General features: G+C 40.3%; 1 protein-coding gene and 1 long non-coding RNA gene across 3 annotated transcripts in view; one reads left to right on the top strand and one right to left on the bottom strand.

The window, feature by feature from the left end:
- Positions 1 to 2640: 2640 nt before the first annotated feature.
- The window catches only part of LOC120435510, a 28107-nt gene continuing 5135 nt past the window's right edge, over positions 2641 to 25612 (bottom strand). Inside the window, exons 2-5 of one of the 2 annotated variants that reach the window (XM_039605259.1) lie at positions 7228 to 7287; positions 4184 to 4264; positions 3533 to 3598; positions 2641 to 3217 (exon numbers count right to left, since the gene is read on the bottom strand). In XM_039605259.1, the coding sequence (XP_039461193.1) occupies positions 2991 to 3217; positions 3533 to 3598; positions 4184 to 4264; positions 7228 to 7287 (434 nt within the window). In that variant the 3' untranslated portion in view covers positions 2641 to 2990. The remainder of the gene's footprint in view (positions 3218 to 3532; positions 3599 to 4183; positions 4265 to 7227; positions 7288 to 25612) is intronic. The other variant, XM_039605260.1, reaches the window with a different exon arrangement.
- On the top strand, positions 7972 to 14167 carry LOC120435511. The gene is made up of 3 exons (XR_005609783.1): positions 7972 to 8011; positions 10745 to 10855; positions 14019 to 14167. It is a non-coding gene; the product is annotated as an uncharacterized LOC120435511 (long non-coding RNA).

Here is a 25612-nt window from a genome sequence, read left to right as displayed (position 1 = left end):
TTTTCTTTTTTTTCACACATGTCAACTTGTTGTCCTGCAACCTGGAGAGTTAAGTGTCAGCAGTGGACGAAGTCAGCATTTGATAGAAAGTGTCTGTTGAGTAGGGATGGGTACCGGTATCCGGTGTGATGATGGCACCGGTTCTGACATAAACGGTAGTAGCCAGACCGAAAAGCAGCGCACATTTCGGTGCTTTATTTCGGTGCTTTTTTTTCCTGAGATGTGATACACTTTAGATTCTAGCCAATCATTTTACGTTTCCGAGGATAGTAGGCGGGCCCAGGTACGTACGTTCTTTTAGAGCAGAGCTACAGATTAAAAATGCCCAAGGCGAAGCGTTCAAAAGTCTGGCTGTACTTCACAGCAAAAGATGCAAACTCAGCAGCCTGCAACAAGTGCTTTAAGCTGATAGTGTGATACTGTGCAAAGGAGGTAACACCTCAAATCCGATGAAAAACCTGGCGACGCATAGGATTTTTTTAAAAGCCGAGAAATGCGCCGTATTTGATAGCTTGCTGCGAGACCTCACACCGTGCACATCTACTGCGGCTGGGTTGCCTGTTATCGGACCCAGAGTTAGCAACATCCCCTAAAAAACCCAAAGAGTAGAGTCCTGGTCCCTAGCCCTGCCAGTGTAGCAGAAATGATGACGGATGATGATGGCAGCAGCAGCCGTTCTTCTCTGCGTGAGTAGCTTCATGTTATTCGTGTGTAATTTACGTTGAGTAGGCTAACAATGTTAATTATATCATCATGCATTAATAATTAATGCATGTAAGGTGAACTAGCAAACACCGTCGTAGTTACATGCGGCTGTCTTCTTGTTTGATGGCAGATACTCCCTTCACCCTGGCCAAAAAGGCTAAAATGACCAAAGAAAAAGTGGGAAACAGCTAAACATGAGAGGTTTTTGGACAAAGTTTATGTTTTTCCATTGTTTAAGCACTGCTTCCAGCCAAGAGTGATACCACATATCCCCTATAGCTGCAGAAAAGGCTAACATTGTTATCTTTTTACAAAAAAACAGCTGAACATGAGAGGTTTTTGGACCAATTTTGTGTTCTCCATTCTTTAACACCGGTTCGAGCACCGTTTAAGCACCGGCACCATTTCAAAAGTACCGGTTTGGTGCTGGTATCGTATAAAACCTAAACGATACCCATCCCTACTGTTGAGTATACACTATATTAGCAATGAGAGATGAGAGATATGGGCATGTTCATCAGTGAAAGCTGGTCTTCATTGCATGTGTGGGTTAGTAGGCAGTTCAAGGTATGTGTATGGCGTGGACCTGTGGATTCAAAATGTCTCCTTCAGCTCCTTTTTCTCTCCAAAAAGCATTTCACATCTCTCTCTCTGTGTGTGTGTGTGTGTGTGTGTGTGTGTGTGTGTGTGTGTGTGTGTGTGTGTGTGTTTTGTTTGTTTGTTTTTTAACCATTTTATTGCGATAGTCTGGACACTTTTTCAACCTCCACAAGTCAATGGACTTGGCTTTTCAACCCAATCTTCATATTCTCTCACTGTAACAACATCAGCCTTCATTTTTCCTCCATGTTCTCTTCCCACTCCTCACAGCTGCTGTCTCCTCCCCCACATCTGCGGCAGTTCTTGGTTGAGGCCCAGTTCCACTTCAGCTTTGCCTTATGTCTTTCACTCTTTTCTTCCTTAGCCATTTCAACTCCCAGTATAGCAAATGTGAAACTCAGATAGTTTTTCTCAAGCCCATTTACACACAATGATGTTGCAGGTAAACCTCTCAGCTTGTGATCAGGAGCGCATGCTTCCATCTGCAGTGATATTTGTACATTCTACTGAACCCACACACACACACACACGTTTCTTGGGTTAGAGGGACAATTTCTGAAATTTTTGGCAAATCAGACTGGACATAGGGCTATTGGGACACCGGGTTCCAGAGGTGCTAGAGCTACAATATGCATATCAAAAATCATGAAAAAAAATCAGCAAACCTATACACAACTTAAAATTTAAACATTTTCTTTGCTCGACTGAGATATAAAAAAGGCTATTTTTTCAGACATTCTGGTGGTTTGTAGAGACTTTTCTGTAGCTCGGTCTATAAGGACAGTCTGGTGTACAAGGTCAGTGATGTCATCATACATATACACAAAGTATCGTCTGTTCTGAAGGGACACATGGTGTGTAAAGCCAGTCTACTGTACACACACACACTGAGTAAATCTGGTTTAAAAGGACACATGGTGTGTAAAGCCAGTTCACTGTACATATACTCACACATGCACTAAGTATAACCTTCTTAGAAAAGAACGTGTATTATAAGACTGTGACTGATACATCATTATAGTAAAATTGAATAAATTTGCTTAGGCTGCTGCCCCCGCGACCCGGCCTCGGATAAGCGGTTGAAGATGGATGGATGGATGAATAAATTAAAAATAATAAAAAGACTACATTTTGGTTTTCTCTGATGAGCATTACAATCTGACATACAAGCTTACATAAAACACCACAGATCATATCTGTTGTGATCTACTAACAGGTGGTCAAAGTGTCATTAAAACAACTAGAAGCATAACACAACAGTGCTTGCATCAACTAGAACAAACTATGTATTATAGAGTTTTCATTGTCCTGAAGAAACTGGCACTGAGTGGCTGACCAATAAAACAGCACCTTTGCACACCAGGGGTGAGTCGGGCTGACACCATGACTTATACATAAGACTTATATCAACACACAACACATTTGTTGAATTACTGAACTATATTTAATATAACCAACTCAATAATCAATTCCTTAAAAGGACAGCATTGTAACAATTATTGAAGGAAAATAAAAGTGAATCCTGGCATTAAAAGACTCAGGCTAACCACACATCAAAACAAAACACTGCCTGTGAGCACAGTGAAGTCAACTACATACTTTTTGAATGGAGAACACTAACCTTGAAATCAGGCCCAGAAAGGTAAAGGCTCAGACTGTCAAAAAGTGCATTTAGTGTTTAACATTTATTTATTTTTTTTAAAGGCCAGTCCTCTGTTGCGCACAAAATCTCGAATGTTTTGAATAGATCTCGTCTCCAAGATAGGTTGTTCCTTTTCTTTGCACTTCAGACACTGCTGGTTGGTGACAGTGATACCGTTTTCAATAAAAGGCTTCATATGTTTCATCACCGCTCCTATCTCCTCCTCAGACCATGGTCTCTTCACACACCTCCTTGATGAAACATGTAAACCTGTTCAATAAAACAAAACAAATTTGAAGTTTAAAAAGATCATGTGAGATGCACTTGTAGGTAGAGATGGTGTTCAAAACTGTGAAAACAAGCTGGTACTTGTCTAAACAAATTGTGTGTGATAATAAATAGACTGTAGACCTGATAAAATTTAAAGTTTGATTGTTTTCATTAACATGATAGTTCATCACACTGCTTGGTAAACACAAAATACATTCAGCTTCTTTATATGTTATATAATGTCTAACCACATGATGTTGGTGTTGACTGCACATAGTGCCTAGTGATGGACATGGCATCTGATTTATATCATACCTTTAGTAACTGAGTCAGGGACAGGAGGTGAACCAGAAGTCACACAGGCATCATTCCCCTGGTCATCTAAAAAATATTGCACAGTATAAATGTATGGGCTTAAAGAGGCTTTCTGCCTACCAATCAAACACCATGGGCACAGAGGGACAGTGACAGCCAGTTCTATTATACTAACTATACACATGGCAATGCTGCTGAACTGGATGAAGTCAACAATACCTTGGGTAATAAGTTTACTGGGAAATGATGTAGATTTTGCACAGGCCAAATCTTGCTTGGCCAAAGCTGATGAAGCATCAAAATACTAGTCATAAAGCATTAGTGTCACAATTAGGAATGGAACAACTAACAATCGACCATGTGAAAATGTACTGATGGTTAGTAATATTGTTCTATACACAATCCCAGGTTATCGTAATCAGCATAGTAGTGTTAATAGTAAAGTCTGATTTCATTTTAATGCAATGAAAAACAGAGATGCAAGTGGCATTAATGAAACAAGAGAGCATCGTTATCATACGTGATGTGCGGTGTTAAAATACGTTACTGCACATTTCACTGGATTTGTCTCTGAACAGGACTAACTCACAGATCCCAGCTCATTACATAAGATATGTTGGGCAAACTTTGAGTACAGCATTGAAAATGTACCTTGAGCTGCAGTCTCGGAGAAGTGAGGCAAATCAGAAGTCACAGAAGTTAATATTTCTTCATTGTCATTGATAGATTTTTCTAGCAAAAAAAAAAAAAAAAAAAAAAAATTATATATCTATATATATATATATATATATATATATATATATATATATATATATATATATATATATGCTGGGGTAATAGGCTGGCCAAAGGAGGAGATAGAAGCCACTGACATAAAGACAAGAAAGGTCCTTACCATGCATGGAGGGTTTCACCCCAAGTTCAGCACCCTGAGGCTGTACGCTAAGCGGAAGGAAGGGGCCGGGGACTGGTGAGTGTCAGCACCACAGTCCAGGATGAGACAAGAAACATCCACGAATACATCACGAAGATGGCCCCAACTGACAGCGTGCTCAGTGAATACCTCAGGCAGCAGAAACCCAAGAAAGAGGAGGAAGGCGAGGAACCATCATGGAAGGACAGGCCCCTGCACGGTATGTACCACCGGCAGATAGAGGAGGTGGCTGATATCCAGAAATCCTACCAGTGGCTGGACAAAGCTGGACTGAAAGACAGCACAGAGGCACTAATCATGGCAGCACAAGAACAAGCTCTGAGTACAAGATCCATAGAGGCTGGGGTCTATCACACCAGGCAAGACCCCAGGTGCAGGCTGTGTAAAGATGCCCCAGAGACAATCCAGCACATAACAGCAGGGTGCAAGATGCTAGCAGGCAAGGCATACATGGAACGCCATAACCAAGTGGCCAGCATAGTGTACAGGAACATCTGTGCCGAGTATAACCTGGAAGTCCCGAGGTCAAAATGGGAGATGCCCCAAGGGTGATGGAGAATGACCGAGCTAAGATCCTGTGGGACTTCCAGATGCAGACGGACAAAATGGTGGTGGCTAACCAACCGGACATAGTGGTGCTAGACAAACAGAAGAAGACGGCTGTAGTGATCGATGTAGCGGTTCCGAATGACAGCAATATCAGGAAGAAGGAACACGAGAAGCTGGAGAAATACCAAGGGCTCAGAGAAGAGCTCGAGAGGATGTGGAGGGTGAAGGTAACGGTGGTCCCCGTGGTAATCGGAGCACTAGGTGCGGTGACTCCCAAGCTAGGCGAGTGGCTCCAGCAGATCCCGGGAACAACATCGGAGATCTCTGTCCAGAAGAGCGCAGTCCTGGGAACAGCTAAGATACTGCGCAGGACCCTCAAGCTCCCAGGCCTCTGGTAGAGGACCCGAGCTTGAAGGATAAACCGCCCGCAGGGGCGTGCTGGGTGTTTATATAATACATACAGTGAGGAAAGTAAGTATTTGAACACCCTGCTATTTTGCGAGTTCTCCCACTTAGAAATCATGGAGGGGTCTGAAATTTTCATCATAGGTACATGTCCACTGTGAGAGACATAATCTAAAAGAAAATTCCGGAAATCACATTGTATGATTTTATAACAAGTTTTTTGTATATTTCTTTGTAAAATAAGTATTGGAACACTTGAGTCAAACTATATTAATATTGCCTTTGTTAACAATTACAGCGGCCAAACAGTTCCTGTAGTTCTTCACCAGGTTTGCACACATTGCAGAAGGTCTTTTGACCCACTCCTCCACACAGATCTTCTATAGATCTGTCATGTTTTGGGCCAACACAGACTTTTAACTCCATCCACAGATTTTCTATTGGACTGAGGTCTGGAGACTAGTGAGGCCACTCCAGAACCTTGAAATGCCTCTTACGGAGCCACTCCTTGGTTTTCCTGGCTGAGTGCTTCAGGTCTTTGTCTTGTTGAAAGACCCAGCCAGAACCCATCTTCAATGCTCTGACTGAGGGAAGGACGTTTTGGCCCAAAATCTCACAATCCATGTCCCCGCTTATCTTCTCCTTAATACAGTGCAGTGGTCCTGTCCCCTGTGCAGAAAAACAGCCCAGAGCATGATGTTTCCACCCTCATGCTTCACTGTAGGATGGTATTATTGGGATGAGACTCATCCTTCTTCTTCCTCAAAACCCAACAATGGAGTTTAGACCAAAAGTTTTATTTTGGTCTCATCTGACCACAGGACTTTCTCCCATGACTCTGGATCATCCAGATGGTCCCTGGCAAACTTCAGACGGGCCTGGACATGGGTTGGCTTAAGAAGGGGAACCTTCAGTGTGATGAATGATTTTAAACCATGACGTCTCAGTGTATTACTGATAGTAGCCTTGCCAACGGTGGTCCCAGCTCTCTTCAGGTCATTGACCAGCTCGTCCCGTGTAGTTCTGGGCTGATTCTTCACCTTTCTTAGCATCACTGACACCCCACGAGCTGAGATCTTACGTGGGGCTCCAGTCCGAGGAAGACATTAGCCTCTTCCATTCAGGGGCGCCTGCAGGAGTCTTGCAGAGGGTACGCACAGTCACCTGCACGCGCTCCATCGCGCACACGCACATGCGCAGCACGCAGCACTGTCGCTGCACCGAGCTGCTTGGCAGTGACTCTGGAGCCCTTTCCAGCTTTGTGAAGGTCTAAAGTTTTGTCTCTTGTGTCGTTGGACAGCTCTTTGGTTTTACTCATGTTGCTGCAACACTTTTGACAGATTGTGGGGTGCACATGTGTCTTTATGAAAGCTAATGGCATCAAACAGGTGCTGCTAAATTAGAATCATGAGCAGAGTGTAGTTGGACTGTTTAAAAGCAGAATAACAGGTCTTTGAGGGTCAGAAATCTGCATGATAAGCAAGTGTTCAAATACTTATTTTAAGCAGTAATATACAAAAATATTTTAATAAAATCATACATTGTGATTTCCGAATTTTCTTTTAGATTCTGTCTCTCACAGTGGACATGTACCAACGCTGAAAATTTCAGATCCTCCATGATTTCTAAGTGGGAGAACTTGCAAAATAGCAAATACTTACTTTCCTCACTGTAAATGGTATTAACTACACAGCAAAGTACAAACAGAACTGCAATAACATTATCTAAATACATAAAAATGTAAATTTTAAATATTTTATCAATACAACTGCAAAGTCTATAACACAGAATACAATAATTTCAGTACCTCGCAATGTGGAAGCATCAGGGAGTTGCTGTGATCCAGTAGCCATCCCATCTATGTCATCTATAAAATTGAAAAAATGTTATTAGACTATGGAAGAAATATAGTATCATCAGAATCCAACTATTTTTAGACATTGAATTTATAACACTGAATTTTTATCCTCCAAATTTCCTGCAAAAATATTCACCTGCAAAATTCACCTGCAAAAATTCAACTGCAAAATTCACCTGCAAAATTCACCTGCAAAAATTCACCATCAAATATTCACCTGCAAAAATTCACCTGCAAAATTCACCTGCAAAATTCACCTGCAAAAATTCACCATCAAATATTCACCTGAAAAAATTCACCTGCAAAAAATTCACCACAAATATTCACCAGCAAAAATTCACCTGCAAAAATTCGCCTGCAAAATTCAACTGCAAAAGTGATGAACTTAAATGACCCAAGCCAGAGCAATCAGCACTAGATCGAGTCGAGCGGCTCTCAGCCAATTAAATTACGCTGTTTGATCACATGACATCGTTAGCCAGCAGTGTGTCTCCTGAAAAGAGAGCTGTTTAGAGGTGAGGGATTAAGTTTTTCTCCTAAATAGAGATCATTACAGGACGCCTAGTCCTACTTAAAATCCCATTCATTTTTCTTTTATTTTATCATCTACTCGAACTGAGGAAAACGTTTGACTAACTCAAAGAAAATTTCCGCGCCTCCCCTGCCTGTCTGCAGAGGCAGTTTTGAATTCAGGAGCAGCAAGATGGCAGCGGCAAACCCTGGCGGTTCTCCGGTAAGTATATTATGTTTTATCTTCAAGTTTGTCTTTTGAAACGTTAATTTTATTTAAATCCGTTGGTCACGTATAAAAGTACACAGACGGGGTCTTTGCTCAACTCGTCTGATGCGTGTCTCACTAAGCGCTACATGCTACCATCCTGCTAACCGAGCTAACCTTTACATGCTGTGCTCTACAAAATAGGATACTCGGTATAAAACCATACTCCACAGATGTTGATAGATAGTAGTGATGGTAAATTTGATTCTTTTTACTGAATCGAGTTTTAATGAGTCACTCACCAAAGTGAATTGGGTTTTTTGAGTCATTTGAGTCACTGAGTGAGTTGACCAGAGAGTGCAAAAAATGTACATTTTCACTCAAACTTAATTTTTTTCTCTTTTAGTGTAAATCCTACTGCTAAGATGAGTGATTCTTAAAGAAAACAACTATTTTATATACCAAAAAAGAGCAAAAGAATTTCTAAAGGGAACATTTCTTTTGTTTATTTTTATTTTATTAGTATTTTCCTTACATGTGTCAAATATATATTTTCTCATCTAAATGTCCACTGAGCTGTGAGCCAGGGGGCGGTAGTGCGCCTTAACATTGGTTGCCAACGAAGAAGAAGAAGAAGTAGCTGCGAGCCAGGAGGGAGGGGGTGAGTGAGTGAGTGAGTGATTCGTTCGCTCTATGATTCAGCACAGGAGGGAGGGGGTTAGCGAGTCATGAGTGATTTTATGATTCAGCACAGGAGGGAGGGGGTGAGCGAGTCATGAGTGATTCGCGCGCTCTATGATTCAGCACAGGAGGGAGGGGGTTAGTGAGTCCTGAGTGATTTGCTTACGCTACGATTCAGCACAGGAGGGAGGGGGTTAGTGAGTCATGAGTGATTTGCTTCCCCTACGATTCAGCGCAGGAATGGAGGGGGTGAGTAGCTCAAATGTGCTGTTAGCATGTTAGCAGAGCGTTGCTACTGTGAACCGAGGAGCTATTGTCTTGATGTGAGCTTCTACTCAGGGTTTTTTCTTCCAGTTCAGAGCAGAAATGTTTTTGTTAAGATACTGGATGTTGTGTTTTTCTTCACAATTTGAATTATAAGCTAGATATATTTCTACTAGTGAAATTAGTTTGCTAACAGCAACAGGGATGAGTCAGTGAGTCAGTTGCGCTTGTGAATCATGATTCACGAGTCAGTAAAGTGATTCTCGAGTATTGAACGATTCGTTCATGATTCGCGCATCACTAATAGATAGACGAACACTGCAAATATAATGTGGGAAACGAGAACGGCATTTGGTGAAGGGGTAAAATACACCATGAATAAAGCCATAGAGTGAATGGCTGCCATGGTTGCAGAACGGCCTGATTTAATGACAAGAATGGGGAAGAGTGAGGTAAAGTGAACCAAAGCCACAAAACACGGTCAGACAAGGCGGGAATAGGGCAGTGATATGTCCGTCAGTATGAAGTTGGTGTATGCTTTGGTGACCAAAAACTCGAGACCGGTATCAGGAAGATGGGAGACTCGTGTTTCACTGGAGTAGTTGTGAATTAAAACATCATTTGTTGGGGAAATTTAGGTGTAAATGCATCCATACAGGCGAGACAGAAGCAGACCAGGCAGCGAAGAAAACAAGGCAAACATTAGAAATATTAAAACGGAAATATGGGATTAATATAACATACAATTAGGGAAAATTGAAGGAACACAATGTAAATTATACTGTAAAGTCATTAAAACAGCATAACCTGAGTAAAAGAAACATGTAATTGGGTAGGATGGTGATGATGATGATAATAATAATATTAAAAAACATGTACAAGATGGGCATGTATACTTGTACCCAGAATTTAACAACTATAAAGTTGTGGCATGACAGTACCTTACCCCATCCATTATATCCACACTTTCAGAAAAGGATATGGTCAATATCTTTACAAATCTAAACTTAAACAGATAGCATAACTTAAACGGGATATTCCCTCTGCTTTCTCCTAGAGAGAATACATCAAATTAAACAAATAAGTAGTCTATGGCATTTAAAAGTGGTTACCTACAATTCTGAAATGATAATACTAATTCTTATTGATGATGATACTGTATTTGAAATCCTGGTGTAACACTGAACCCGACATCATAAAATGATTACCCTTGTAATGTCAGGGAGCTACAACCAAGGAGGGAAAATATTACTGTCTCACCCCTTGTATCCAATTACATAACAGCACTGCTTGGTAAAGGTGTTGAATTAGCTGGGTCGCTCAGTTTGGGGAAAATTGTGGGTAGCCTGCAAGGGCCTCAACTTTTCCATTCCCACAATGTGCAACAAATGGGCACAGCTGATCTTCAAGATTGGAACATCGGCCAATTACTTCCAACTTTAACGTATTTTTGCAAAAATATTCTTAAACTTGTCTCTTTACACAGATCATAATGATACAAGATGGCACTTGTGTAATTTCCTATAAATTCAATAAATCTAAATAATTGTTACCAACCCGGTAAATCCTGAAAAATGTTTTAACAGCTGTGTTAAATTAAACTTCATACTGACACATGCTGGAAAGTGCATTCATGAGACAATTTTTTTTTTTATGCCTTCTAGAGCAGTAGCAATCAAAGATTTTAAGGATTCTTTTACATTTTTTAAAAACACTCTGATTAAGGCATAGATCTGATAATAAAGAACAACTTAAGTTTGTTTAAAGCTTCGAATGTTTTGAGGTACTTTTCTTTGTTTTCAGGATTCGTTGCAACCACGGATGGGAAAATGTGGAGGTTGCACGGCTGATGTTTACTGTTCGTGGCACAGGAAGAGGCAGTTTCATTTCAGGAATGAGTGTGCACAATCAAAGGTTTGTTCTCATAAAATACTGTCAACCTCAAATGTTTCTGACATAAGATGGAAGGTGTTGCAGCTTTATTTCCATTATTTAAAAATACATAAACATTTAAAGGGTATAATGTTATGATTTAATGTTGTCAGTGTTTTGTTTTATGTCATGTTTAAGGATTTTGTTCTCGGTTGTATCTTACGTTTAGTTTAGTTCAGGGTCCATGTGTCATTCTGTCTCTCAGTGTCAGGTCTTCGTCTTGGTGTAGTGTTCTCATTTCCTGTTTTATTGTGAAGGTCTGCGTCTCATGTGAGTGTGTTCAGTTTTACCTCTGTCTCGTCTGGTTGATTATTCCCAGCTGTGTTCCCCACCTGTGTGTAATCTCCCTGTGTTTCTCTGTGTGTATTTAAGTCGCGTCTTCTGTCTTTGTGCTGGCTGGTCCGTCTGTGTATCCACCATGTTCCACTCGTGTGTTTGGTGTTAGTGTCTTAGTTTTGTAAATAGTTGTAAATAGTCTTGTCAAGTAGCGATCGTACATTTTGTTCACCTTGTGTGTGTGTGTATATATCCTTCACTGCAGCAGCCTAGTAGGCGTGAGAAGCCATTTTTGTTGATTAAGTTTTCTCCTGTTTTTGTTAGAAAGTTAGGTAAGTGGATTGTCTTTTGGTTGGTTTTTATTTTGTGTAGGACAGCATAGGGACCAGGGCCCTGTTTCAGAAAGCCGGTTTAGAAAACTCAGAGTTAAAAATGATACTCAGGGTTGAGTAACCCCGAACTGTCCAACTCAGAATATTCGGTTTCAGAAAGGCTGATAACAATTAGTTCAATCAACCCGGAGTTGCTTTAACCCCAAGTTAAGCGCGCGCATAAAGCCCTGATTAGTGGAGCACAGATTAAGCGAGTCACCATGGAGACGGAGGGAAAGAAGGCGCGGTCAATGTATTTTACAGCGCTTGAGGCCGAGATTCTGATGGCAGCATACGCCGATAACATGCAAATTTTGCGGAAAAAAAGTAACACAGCCTCAGCTGCAAAAGAAAGGGAGCATGCATGGCAAAACATAGCCGACAGAGTCAATGCGTGAGTGTTAATTTAAAAATTGATCTAGGGATTTCCACCCATTTAACACGTTATTTTATTACATTTCATTTTATTTTTTATTTTATACATTTTATTTTGTGATGTGATGTGAGCGCAGGTGCAACCCAACAGGCCCCAAACGTTCCTGGCAGCAAGTAAAAATGAAATATAAAAATATAGTCCAAACAGGTACGGTGTAATTGTATTATGAGCCATAGTGCTTGGTCTGTTTGTCCTATGTAAATCAATTGCAGTTAGAGGCTACATTCATTTTCTTTCTGTAAGCACTTATTGAAATTATCTGAGCACATTACAAGTACATATTTGCTTACTCTGTATGCTCAAATGTGACCCGTTATAGCCAACAGAAAAAAAGCGGAGGCCCGAAAAACAGGTGGGGGTCCTCCACCACCACCACTCACAGAGGCGGAGCAGTTGTCCCTCAGCCAAAACAGTGGGCGCCCTGTGGCTGAAGGCATCTCTGCAGGGACATCCTCTGAGTCAATAACCCCGCAAGACACAAGTGCCTACATAAGAGGTTAATTACTATACTCCATTACTATAATGAAATAATTTGTTAGTTTGAAATGCTACAGGGAACTATGTACCTGTACATTAATGCTGTGGAAAGACTTCCTGTTCACATAGTCTCCTTCACTTACTGAAGGAGCAATGATTGGAATGTGAGTGCCATCTATACAGCCAATCACGCCTGGGAACCCTGATAATAAATGTAAAATTTAAGTAGTAGTTCAAGTATCACCACATCATGAATTAAGTTTTGTTCATCCTGATACCTGCAATTTTGTGGAATCCCTCTTTGATAAATCTTGTGGGTCTATGACCGGGGAACACCACAAACAAGTACAGGAGACGTTTCAGTGCAACTGTCACATTCCTGACTGCCCGACAGACGGTAGCCTTGGAAACGTGCTCAGCGTCACCAGTATTATACAGAAAGCTCCTGTTTGCAAAAAAACGAAGTGCAATACAAATAATATGTACAGAACTGAGAGAATGTCCGCGATGTGTCACATGAGCAATATAAGGCCTGAGGATGTTATTCAAATAAATTATGGATTATCCTGAAAAACGGTAACGTTCACACAGAAAATCATCAGGAAATGATAAAATGTCCAAACGCGCTCTAATCACTCTCTCCCAGCGGAGAGCTCTGCGGAGAATTTGGGCTTCAACATCTACTGGCTCTTCAAGGAAGGGGCACGCCATGTCTGACACTTCCTACAGTCAGGTTTCCGACAAAGAGGCGGAGAAGGTCAGGGTTAGTTGAAGTAAACCTGCTAGGGGGCAGGTTAGCTTCACGGAGTGTGTCGTCATAGTAACTCACCCAGAATTAATCTAAACTCGCTTTGTGAAACCGAAAACCCAGAGTTTTCGTTAACTCGGGGTATACTTACTCAGAGTTTGCACTAAACCGGCTTTCTGAAACAGGGCCCAGTAGGGAGTTTTGTTTGTTATTTTTGGCACTGCTCACAGCTGAAGCAAAATAAATGGCTGCTTAGCACTTTTAGAAGATATTGTGGTTTGTGTACTTATTTGGGTGGTGTGTGGGTGGGCCAACTTCTTGTTGCGTTCGATACTCGCCTAGACAAAGAACGTAACAATAGTTTTATGAAAAAAGTTTTATAGTAAAATGTCTTTAGAGAACAGTGCCCTATCCAGCAGGATATATTGTCTCATATGTGTCAGGTGTTTTTGTTGTTGTTGTTGTTTCTTTCAATTTCCATTATTTACCCCTCAAGGAAGAAAATATTGGACAGGTCCTACAAACCCCAAAGAGCCTTCAGGACTCTGCCCTATTTTTAGTTATTCACACACCTTTTCCAGTCTGTTACTTCCTTCCCTGAATGTTCATTCTGTGTTAATGGTCTGGTTGTCATCTCATGTATTGCCACTGATCATTACAACCCTTTTGGCACCTTTTAAGTGATATGCCTGGGTCCTTCCTACATGCCCTGATAATATATTATTACTGTTGTCATGCACACATTTCATGTAGGGTTAGAAACAAGCAGGAATTTCTCATACACACCAAAGAAAGGCCATACCTAATTTAAATATTTTTTTTATATATATATTTCAGAATAGAGCGACTGTGGAGAGACCTCTGGGTGGCCGTTGCATGCATTTACTACGATGTTCTTCACAACCTTGAGGAAGAAGGCCTTCTTGACATTTCAAATGCTGCACACCTCTTTTGCTGCCATTACATCTTTCTTCCTCGACTGGAGGATGATTGTGTGGATGCTTTATGCATCCACACTATTGAGTTCCTGTTTCTCTTTATTCTTTATTATTCTACTATATTATTATTATTGTGTGGATGCTTTATGCATCCACACTATTGAGTTCCTGTTTCTCTTTATTCTTTATACTTTATTATTCTAGTTGCCACTTTTTGTACGTTTTTTGGCACTTAACTACTTTAACAATTTTCAGCCGATTTTCACCGTTCAAATTTTAAACTATTCTGCTATTTCTGCTAATGATGGCTATGACTTTTGGTATTTTATGCTATTATACTTTTTAAAATATTAAGCTTTTTTCCTTTAATTTGTCCCATTGAAATGAATGGGAAACTTCCACAATTCTGCTAAAACTTGCTTGTTTTTGAAACTTAACTACATTCTCATACTTTCGCCTAGAACAACCATTCAAACTTTAAAATGTTCACAAATTATTGGGCTATTCATTAATGATTCAGCTTTTTCATATCTGTTACCGTTTTCATCTTATCCCTCTTTAAGTTTTGAGTTTCATTTTGTGATTTTTCAGAAAATACATGCGTTGTTATGGTTGCTATGCACTTGGCTTCCAGTGTGCCACTGTAGGTTTCACAGTCTTCTCTTCATGTCCGAACAACTTCTTGCTACTTGCTCAATTTTCACTCAACTTCCACAAATTATACATCAAAACGTAGGTATTTTTGCTGGCTTTCAGAAAATGTCACCATCATTGTTGTGAGATTTATAGAATTTTGGCAAATCTCCTCAGACCAACACAAAGTCGGAAAACTCTCCATAGAAAGTCAATGGAGAGTTTGTTCAAAATCATCGCTGATTTCTGTAATGACAGGCATATTCGAATCGTCATATCTCCTTAACGAAGTGAAGTTAAAACATGAGGCTTGTCCCCGTATATCTTCAGACACTCCTGACGCTCACAATTCAAGAATTTTTTTTCTCACCTATTACCGTTCTGAAATGAGTTAGACTTGTTTGAGGGTAGGAAATTAGTCCTTCGCTCAGATTTCTTCAGATTTCAAACTCTGAAATGAACCACTTTTTTCTCTCGTCATATCTTATTTTTGGATTTCCACAGAGACCTGAAAATTTCCATGACTGTTCACCAAAGCCTGCTGTCTCTTACGGTGAAAGAATGATATCGATACTCCAAATAGATTTAGAGTTAGAAAGCGTTGTTTGAGGGCAAGTCAAGGCAGTTTTCGCTTGCCTCTACTCAGTTATGGTGCATTACAAGTCAAATATCTTCAATAATTCATATTTTAATGATAAATTGTCAACACTTGAAGATTCCCCCATCTCTTCTGAACAAAACGGTGTAAGAATGACTGTTCTAGCCCCTACGGTTAGGAAATTATGGCCATTTGTTTGAGAGGAATCCTCACTATGAGAAATAGACTGCAAAAATCCTGCCTCTCTGTGTTCTGAGTGTGTGTAAAAACGGCTGCACCTGTTTTGGCGGGAAAAAGTACACAGCCTCTCTGATTGGTGGATTCAAATTTAGCAGCTCCCAGGCTGCTTGAATGACCTAGCAAGTTGCTCCTCTCTCCCTGTGTGTGTGTGTGTGTGTGTGTGTGTGTGTGTGTGTGTGTGTGAGACAGAGAGAGAGAAAGAGAGGGCGAGATAGAGTTTTTATGGGAGCATCTTATTGTATGATTTAAATTCAATATATTTAGACTGGTAGACTGAATTTGATCCTGTGTGTGTCTCTCTGTGCATGTGTGTTTCCATATGTTTCCATATTTGTGATTGTGTGACTGTTACACTTTTTTTGCTGAGTTTTTTTTCATTTAACAAGTACATTTGAAGGACCCTTAGCATGTTCAGCATTTTTTCAGCTGTCCATTTTGCTTTTCCAATTTTTCTGTTTAACTTATTACTATTGTGCTGAATCATACTATTTCTGCTATTTTATAAGATTTGTGCTAAATATAGTATTTCTGCCCAATATAGTATTTCTGATTAATTATAGTTTTTCTACCAAATCATATTACAGTATTTTTGCTTTTTATACCATTTTTATAGGATATTTATATTGCCTAATATAGTATTTCTGCTTTTTATAGGATTTGTGCTTAATATAGTATTTCTGCTTTTTATAGGATTTGTGCTTAATACAGTATTTCTGCTAAATGTAGTATTTATGCTTAATCACACTATTACTATATATTTCTGCCAGCTTCCCAGCCAGCCAATCATATCTGAGGTCTGCCGTTTCTTCTGTCGTCATATCTCAGCGACGGATGTACAAAGAGCAATGAAAATCGCAGTCAAAGTACACCAAAGTCCGCTGATTCACCCAGTACAAGAATTATGCTTCTAGTCCACCTAGTTTTTGAGTTACACGACGTTTTGTAACTCCAAAAAACGGCGCTCTTTGCCTCTCACCGCGATCTAATTCTGACTGCTCATCACCCTGTTTCCCAAGAGCCCACTGTCTTTCCCAGTGGCGCAGCTGGTAATGACACAGGTCTGCAACCTAAAGAACGTGGGTTCAACTCCACCTTGGACAACATGTTTTTTGCCCTACAAATTAATATACTATCACAGACCACTAATTCATATTCATCATTTATTACAATTCTGAAAACTTTTTACCAGCTTTTCTAATATGGACCTCAGATTCTTCTTAACACTCCATGGCACAAATACTCTTCCCTTTAGGCTCTGTGAATGTGTGTGTGTATCAATATTTCTCCCATTTTAAAGTATTACTCCTCCATAATTGGATTTCTGTTAAATCAAAGTACTTTTACTACATCTTAGTACTTCTGCTCAATCATAGTATTTCTGCTAAATCATAGTATTTTTGCCAAATCATGGTTTTTGTGCCAAATCATCAGAATGGTGTTTATTGGCCAAGTATATGTGCAGACAAATACAAGGAATTTGGTTCCGGTAGATGGTGGCTCTCGAGCACAGCAATGTAAATCTCACACACACACACACACGCACCCACACACACACGTATCTATATATACATTACACATGCATACACATACATACACAAAGCTGTGTAAACCAACTATAAATAACTAATCTAAACGTATATACATAAAATACAGAAATGAAATGAGGTGGAATGAATACTACAGAATGTACATAAGGTGCAGTTGCAGTCTGGCAGTGGGAGCAGTGTGACAGTTCAACTGTTTACAAGGGAGATGGCGAGGAAAGAAACTGTTCCTGTGTCGGGTGGTCCTGGTCTGCAGGCTTCTGTACCGTGTGCCAGAGGGCAGCAGATCAAAAGTCTGTGTCCAGGGTGTGAGGGGTCTGTGATGATTTTCCCTGCCCGTTTCCTGGTTCTTGAGAGGTACAGATCCTGGATGGAGGGCAGGGGCGCCGATGATCCTTTCTGCTGCCCAGACAGTCCGCTGCAGTCTGCACCTGTCCTGTTTAGTGGCTGCACCATACCAGACTGTGATGGAGGAGCACAGGACAGACTCAATGACTGCAGTGTAGAACTGGATCAGCAGCTCCTGTGGAAGACTGTACTTCCCCAGTTGTCTCAGGAAGTACATCCTCTGCTGGGTCTTTTGAGGATGGAGGTGATGTTGGTCTCCCACTTCAGGTCCTGGGAGATGGTGGTACCCAGCAACTTGAAGATCTCCACAGTCGACACAGGGCTGTCTGATATGATGAGGGGGGGCAGAGTTGAGGGATGTCTCCTGAAGTCCACTGTCATCTCTACAGTTTTAAGAGTGTTCAGCTCCAGATTGTGCTGACTGCACCAGAGTACCAGCCGCTCAACTCATCATAACATTTGTGTTATGTTATAGTATTACTACTAAGTGGAGGAATTTCTAAAATGTTACAGTATATGTACTGATTACAGTATTTCTGTATAATAGAATTTTGGCAAATCTCCTCACACCAACACAAAGTCTGAAAACTGCATAGAAAGTCAATGGAGAGCTTGTTCAAAATCACCACTGGATTTCTCTAATGAGAGGCATTTTCAAATCGTCATATCTCAACGCAGCAAAGTTAAGACATGAGGCTTGTGCCAATATATCTTCAGACACTCCTGACGCTCACAATTCAAGAATTTCTTTCTCACCTATTACCATTTGGCCATGAATTGGGTTTGTTTGAGGGTAGGAAATTCATCCCTCGCTCAGATTTCTTCAGATTTCAAACTCTGGAAATGAGGCACTTTTTTCTCTCGTCATATCTTTTTGATGGATTTCCACAGAGACCTGAAAATTTCCATGACTGTTCACCAAAGCCTGCTGTCTCTTACGGTGAAAGAATGATATCGATACTCCAAATAGATTTAGAGTTAGAAAGCATTGTTTGAGGGCAAGTCAAGGCAGTTTTCGCTTTGCCTCTACTCAGTTATGGTGCATTAGAAGTCAAATATCTTCAATAATTCAGATTTTAATGATAAATTGTCAACACTTTAAGATCCCCCCATCTCTTCTGAACAAAACGGTGTAAGAATGACCGTTCTAGCCCCTACGGTTAGGAAATTATAGCCATTTGTTTGAGGGGAATCCTCACTATGAAAAATAGACAGCACAAATCCTGTCTCTGTTCTGCATGTGTGTAAAAACAGGTGCACCTGTTTTGGCGGGAAAAAGTATACAGCCTCTCTGATTGGTGGATTCAAATTCAGCAGCTCCCAGGCTATTTGGCTGCTGCTGCTGCTAGTGTGTGTGTGTGTGTGTGTGTGTGTGTGTGTGTGTGTGTGTGTGTGTGTGTGTGTGTGTGTGACAGAGAGAGAGAGAAAGAGAGGGCGAGAGAGCGTTTTTATGGGAGCATCTTATTGTATGATTTAAATTCAATATATTTAGACTGGTTGACTGAATTTGATCCTGTGTCTCTCTGTGCTTGTGTGTTTCCATATGTGTCCATATTTTTGATTGTGTGACTGTTATACTTTTTTTTTGCTGATTTTTTTTCATTCAACAATTACATTTGAGGGAGCCTTAGAATGTTCAGCATTTTTTCAGCTGTTCATTTTGCTTTTCCAATTTTTCTATTTCAGTTATTACTATTGTGCTAAGTCATAGCATTTCTGCTGCTTTTCAGTATTTGTGCTAAATACAGCATTTGTGCTAAATCATACTATTTCAGCCATTTTATAGTATTTGTGCTAAAACATAATATTTCTACTAAACGCAGTATTTCTGGGTAATCATAGTATTTCTATGTATTCCTGCCAGCTCCTCAGGGAGCCAATCCTCTGTGAGTACTGTAATTTTCAAATTGACATATCAAGTCATGCATGACTTCCCAACCAGCCAATCATATCTGAGGACTGAGACATTCAAATTTGCATATTGAGGCCTTCATGCCTTCCCAGCCAGCCCATCACATCTGAAGGCTGAGACATTCAAATTTCCATATTGGGGCTTTCATGGGTTGTAAGCCAACCACTCATCCATGTCATGTATCTCTACAAATTCATATTTTTACTTTAAACACACAACACTTGACAATCCCCCCATCTCTTTTGAACAAAACAGTGTAAGAATGACCGTTCTAGACCCTACGGTTAGGAAATTATAGCCATTTGTTTGAGAGGAGTCCTCACTATGAAAAATAGACTGCACAAATCCTGTCTCTGTGTTGCGTGTGTAAAAACAGGTGCACCTGTTTTGGCGGGAAAAAAAGTACATAGCCTTTCTGATTGGTGGATTCAAATTAAGCAGCTCCAGGCTTTTTGACCTACCTAGAAACATACAGGAAACACTGTATGTACAGCCCCTATTTGTTCACTTGCTTCTGCTGCTGCTGCGTGTGTGTGTGTGTGTGTGTGTGTGTGTGTGTGTATGACAGAGAGAGAGAGAGAGAGAGCCTTTTTATGGGTGTATCTTATTGTGTGCCTACTGGTGGTGGTCAGAGGGCCGGTGGCGCCAGTGTCCAGCAGCCTCGCCTCTGTCAGTGCGCCCAGGGTGGCTGTGGCTACAACGTAGCTTGCCATCACCAGTGTGTGAATGGGTGAATGACTGGATATGTAAAGCGCTTTGGGGTCCTTAGGGACCATAAAAGCGCTATATAAATATAGAGCCATTTACCATGTCCATATTTGTAATTGTGCAAGTTATTACTATTATGCTAAATTATAGTATTTCTGCTACTTTTCGGTATTTGTGCTAAATACAGTATTTCTGCTAAATCTTAGTATTATTGCTTAATCATATTATTTGAGCAAAATCATAGTATTTGAGCATATTCTTTCTATTTGTGCCATAGCATAGTATATTTGCTGAATTACAGCATTTCTGCTATGTTGTAGTATTTGTCCTAAATCACAGTATTTGTGCAATGTTTAGGTATTTTTGTTTAAATAAAGTATCTATGTAATCTTGTACCATGGTTGCTAAAATCCTGTATTTCTGAAAAGTTATCTTGTTTCTGCTAAGTTACAATATTTATTCTAATTTCTGCTGCTAAGTTCTGCTATGTTATTGTATTTCTGCCAAGTATTATGTTTTCTTTATGTTATTGCAGTTCTGCTAAGTAATTACATTTTTGCTAAGTTCTTATGCTTCTGCAAAGTTATTACAATTTTTGCAAAGGTTTTACAATTTCTGCAACTTTTCAGCTTTTTCAGCTAGTTTCAGCTGACAGCTTCAGCTTTACAGCATCCACACTGCATTTTCGCAGGAAATGCAAATTTTCTAGTTATTCTAGTTGCCACTTTTGTACTTTTTTTTGGCACTTATCTACTTCCACAATTTTCAGCCGATTTTCACCGTTCAAATTTTAAACTATTCTGCTATTTCTGCTAATGATGGCTATGACTTTTGGTATTTTTAACTATTATACTTTTTAAAATATTAAGCTTTTTTCCTTTAATTTGTCCCATTGAAATGAATGGGAAACTTCCGCAATTCTGCTAAAACTTGCTTGTTTTTGAAACTTAACTACTTTTTCCTACTTTCACGTAGAACAACCATTCAAATTTTAAAATGTTCACAAATTATTGGGCTATTCATGAATGATTCAGCTTTTTCATATCTGTTACAGTTTTATTTTTATCCCTCTTAAAGTTTTGAGTTGCAAAATTGTTATTTTTCAGAAAATACATGCGTTGTTATGGTTGCTATGCACTTGGCTTCCAGTGTGCCACTGTAGGTTTCGCAGTCTTCTCTTCATGTCCAAACAACTTCTTGCTACTTGCTCAATTTTCACTCAACTTCCACAAATTATACATCAAAACGTAGGCATTTTTGCTGGCTTTTCGAAAATGTCACCATCATTGTTGTGAGATTTATAGAATTTTGGCAAATCTCCTCAGACCAACACAAAGTCTGAAAACTCTCCATAGAAAGTCAATGGAGAGTTTGTTCAAAATCACCGCTTGATTTCTGTAATGAGAGGCATATTCGAATCATCATATCTCCTTAATGAAGCGAAGTTAAAACATGAGGCTTGTCCCAGTATATCTTCAGACACTCCTGACACTCACAATTCAATAATTTTTTTCTCACCTATTACCGTTCTGAAATGAGTTAGACTTGTTTGAGGGTAGGAAATTCGTCCCTCGCTCAGATTTCTTCAGATTTCAAACTCTGGAAATGAGGCACTTTTTTCTCTCGTCATATCTTTTTGATGGATTTCCACAGAGACCTGAAAATTTCCATGACTGTTCACCAAAGCCTGCTGTCTCTTACGGTGAAAGAATGATATCGATACTCCAAATAGATTTAGAGTTAGAAAGCGTTGTTTGAGGGGAAGTCAAGGCAGTTTTTGCTGCGCCTCTACTCAGTTATGGTGCATTACAAGTCAAATATCTTCAATAATTCATATTTTAATGATAAATTGTCAACACTGTAAGATTCCCCCATCTCTTCTGAACAAAACGGTGTAAGAATGACCGTTCTAGTCCCTACGGTTAGGAAATTATGGCCACTTGTTTGAGAGGAATCCTCACTATGAGAAATAGACTGCAAAAATCCTGCCTCTCTCTGTTCTGAGTGTGTGTAAAAACGGCTGCACCTGTTTTGGCGGGAAAAAGTACACAGCCTCTCTGATTGGTGGATTCAAATTTAGCAGCTCCCAGGCTGCTTGAATGACCTAGCAAGTTGCTCCTCTCTCCCTGTGTGTGTGTGTGTGTGTGTGTGTGTGTGTGTGTGTGTGTGTGTGTGTGTGTGACAGAGAGAGAGAAAGAGAGTTTTTATGGGAGCATCTTATTGTATGATTTAAATTCAATATATTTAGACTGGTTGACTGAATTTGATCCTGTGTGTGTCTCTCTGTGCATGTGTGTTTCCATATGTTTCCATATTTGTGATTGTGTGACTGTTACACTTTTTTTGCTGAGTTTTTTTTTTCATTTAACAAGTACATTTGAGAGACCCTTAGCATGTTCAGCATTTTTTCAGCTGTCCATTTTCCTTTTCCAATTTTTCTGTTTAAGTTATTACTATTGTGCTGAATCATGCTATTTCTGCTATTTTATAAGATTTGTGCTAAATATAGTATTTCTGCCCAATATAGTATTTCTGATTAATTATACTTTTTCTACCAAATCATGTTACAGTATTTTTGCTTTTTATACCATTTTTATAGGATATTTATATTGCTTAATATAGTATTTCTGCTTTTTATAGGATTTGTGCTTAATACAGTATTTCTGCTAAATGTAGTATTTATGCTTAATCACACTATTATTATATATTTCTGCCAGGTCCCCAGCCAGCCAATCATATCTGAGGTCTGCCGTTTCTTCTCTCGTCATATCTCAGCGACGGATGTACAAAGAGCAATGAAAATCGCAGTCAAAGTACACCAAAGTCCGCTGATTCACCCAGTACAAGAATTATGCTTCTAGTCCCCCTAGTTTTTGAGTTACACGACGTTTTGTAACTCCAAAAAACGGCGCTCTTTGCCTCACACCGCGATCTAATTCTGACTGCTCATAACCCTGTTTCCCAAAACCTCACTGTCTCTCCCAGTGGCGCAGCTGATAATGACACAGGTCTGCAACCCAAAGGTCGTGGGTTCAACTCCACCTTAGACAACATGTTTTTTGCCCTACAAATTAATACACTATCACAGACCACTAATTCATATTCATCATTTATTACAATTATGAAAACTTTTTACCAGCTTTTCTAATATGGACCTCACATTCTTCTTAACACTCCATGGCACAAATACTCTTCCCTTTAGGCTCTGTGAATGTGTGTGTGTATCAATATTTCTCCCATTTTAAAGTATTACTCCTCCATAATTGTATTTCTCTTAAATCAAAGTACTTTTACTACATCTTAGTACTTCTGCTCAATCATAGTATTTCTGCTAAATCATAGTATTTTTGCCAAATCATGGTTTTTGTGCCAAATCATCGGAATCGTGTTTATTGGCCAAGTATATGTGCAGACAAATACAAGGAATTTGGTTCCGGTAGATGGTGGCTCTCGAGCACAGCAATGTAAATCTCACACACACACACACACACACACACATGCATACACATACATACACAAAGCTGTGTAAACCAACTATAAATAACTAATCTAAACGTATATACATAAAATACAGAAATGAAATGAGGTGGAATGAATACTACAGAATGTACATAAGGTGCAGTTGCAGTCTGGCAGTGGGAGCAGTGTGACAGTTCAACTGTTTAGAAGGGAGATGGCGAGGGGAAAGAAACTGTTCCTGTGTCGGGTGGTCCTGGTCTGCAGGCTTCTGTACCGTATGCCAGAGGGCAGCAGATCAAAAAGTCTGTGTCCAGGGTGTGAGGGGTCTGTGATGATTTTCCCTGCCCGCTTTCCTGGTTCTTGAGAGGTACAGATCCTGGATGGAGGGCAGGGGCGCTGATGATCCTTTCTGCTGCCCGTACAGTCCGCTGCAGTCTGCACCTGTCCTGTTTAGTGGCTGCACCATACCAGACTGTGATGGAGGAGCACAGGACAGACTCAATGACTGCAGTGTAGAACTGGATCAGCAGCTCCTGTGGAAGACTGTACTTCCCCAGTTGTCTCAGGAAGTACATCCTCTGCTGGGTCTTTTTGAGGATGGAGTTGATGTTGGTCTCCCACTTCAGGTCCTGGGAGATGGTGGTACCCAGCAACTTGAAGATCTCCACAGTCGACACAGGGCTGTCTGATATGATGAGGGGGCAGAGTTGAGGGATGTCTCCTGAAGTCCACTGTCATCTCTACAGTTTTAAGAGTGTTCAGCTCCAGATTGTGCTGACTGCACCAGAGTACCAGCTGCTCAACTCATCATAACATTTGTGTTATGTTATAGTATTACTACTAAGTGGAGGAATTTCTGTCATGTTACAGTATATGTGCTGATTACAGTATTTCTGCCAAATATAGTATTTCTGATTAATTATAGTTTTCTACCAAATCATAGTACAGTATTTTTGCTTTTTATAGGATTTTTATATTGCTTAATATAGTATTTTTGCTTTTTATAGGATTTGTGCTTAATACAGTCCATCCATCCATTCGCTTCCGCTTATCCTTTTCAGGGTCGCTGGAGCCTATCCCAGCTATCATAGGGCGAGAGGCGGGTACAGGTCGCCAGTCTGTCGCAGGGCCAACACACAAGGACAGACAACCATTCACACCTAGTGACAATTTGGATTATCCAATTAACCTATCCCCACAAGCTGCATGTCTTTGGACGGTGGGAGGAAGCCGGAGTACCGGAGGGAACCCACGCAAACACGGGAGAACATGCAAACTCCACAGAAAGACCCCGGCCTGATGGTGGAATTGAACTCAGGACCTTCGTGCTGTGCGGCAACAGTGCTAACTACCGTGCCGCTTAATACAGTATTTCTGCTAAATGTAGTATTTATGCTTAATCATACTATTTCTATATATTTTTGCCAGGTCCTCTGTGAGGACTGAGACATTCAAATTTACATATCAGGGCCTGCACGGCTTCCCAGCCAGCCAATCATATCTGAGGTCTGCCGTTTCTTCTCTCGTCATATCTCAGCGACGGATGTACAAAGAGCAATGAAAATCGCAGTCAAAGTACACCAAAGTCCGCTGATTCACCCAGTACAAGAATTATGCTTCTAGTCAACCTACTTTTTGAGTTACACGACGTTTTGTAACTCCAAAAAACGGCGCTCTTTGCCTCTCACCGCGATCTAATTCTGACTGCTCATCACCCTGTTTCCCAAGAGCTCACTGTCTTTCCCAGTGGCACAGCTGGTAAGGAAATTATAGCCATTTGTTTGAGGGGAATCCTCACTATGAAAAATAGACTGCACAAATCCTGTCTCTGTGCTGCGTGTGTAAAAACAGGTGCACCTGTTTTGGCGGGAAAAAGTACATAGCCTTTCTGATTGGTGGATTCAAATTAAGCAGCTCCAGGCTTTTTGACCTACCTAGAAACATACAGGAAACACTGTATGTACAGCCCCTGTTTGTTCACTTGCTTCTGCTGCTGCTGCGTGTGTGTGTGTGTGTGTGTGTGTGTGTGTGTGTGTGTGTGTGAGAGAGAG

This window comes from Oreochromis aureus, linkage group 22, assembly GCF_013358895.1.
Source record: "Oreochromis aureus strain Israel breed Guangdong linkage group 22, ZZ_aureus, whole genome shotgun sequence".
NCBI classification, from domain to species: Eukaryota; Metazoa; Chordata; class Actinopteri; order Cichliformes; family Cichlidae; genus Oreochromis; species Oreochromis aureus.
The sequence above is the reverse complement of the archived record's forward strand: the minus strand, read 5'-3'. Positions and strand labels throughout refer to the sequence as shown.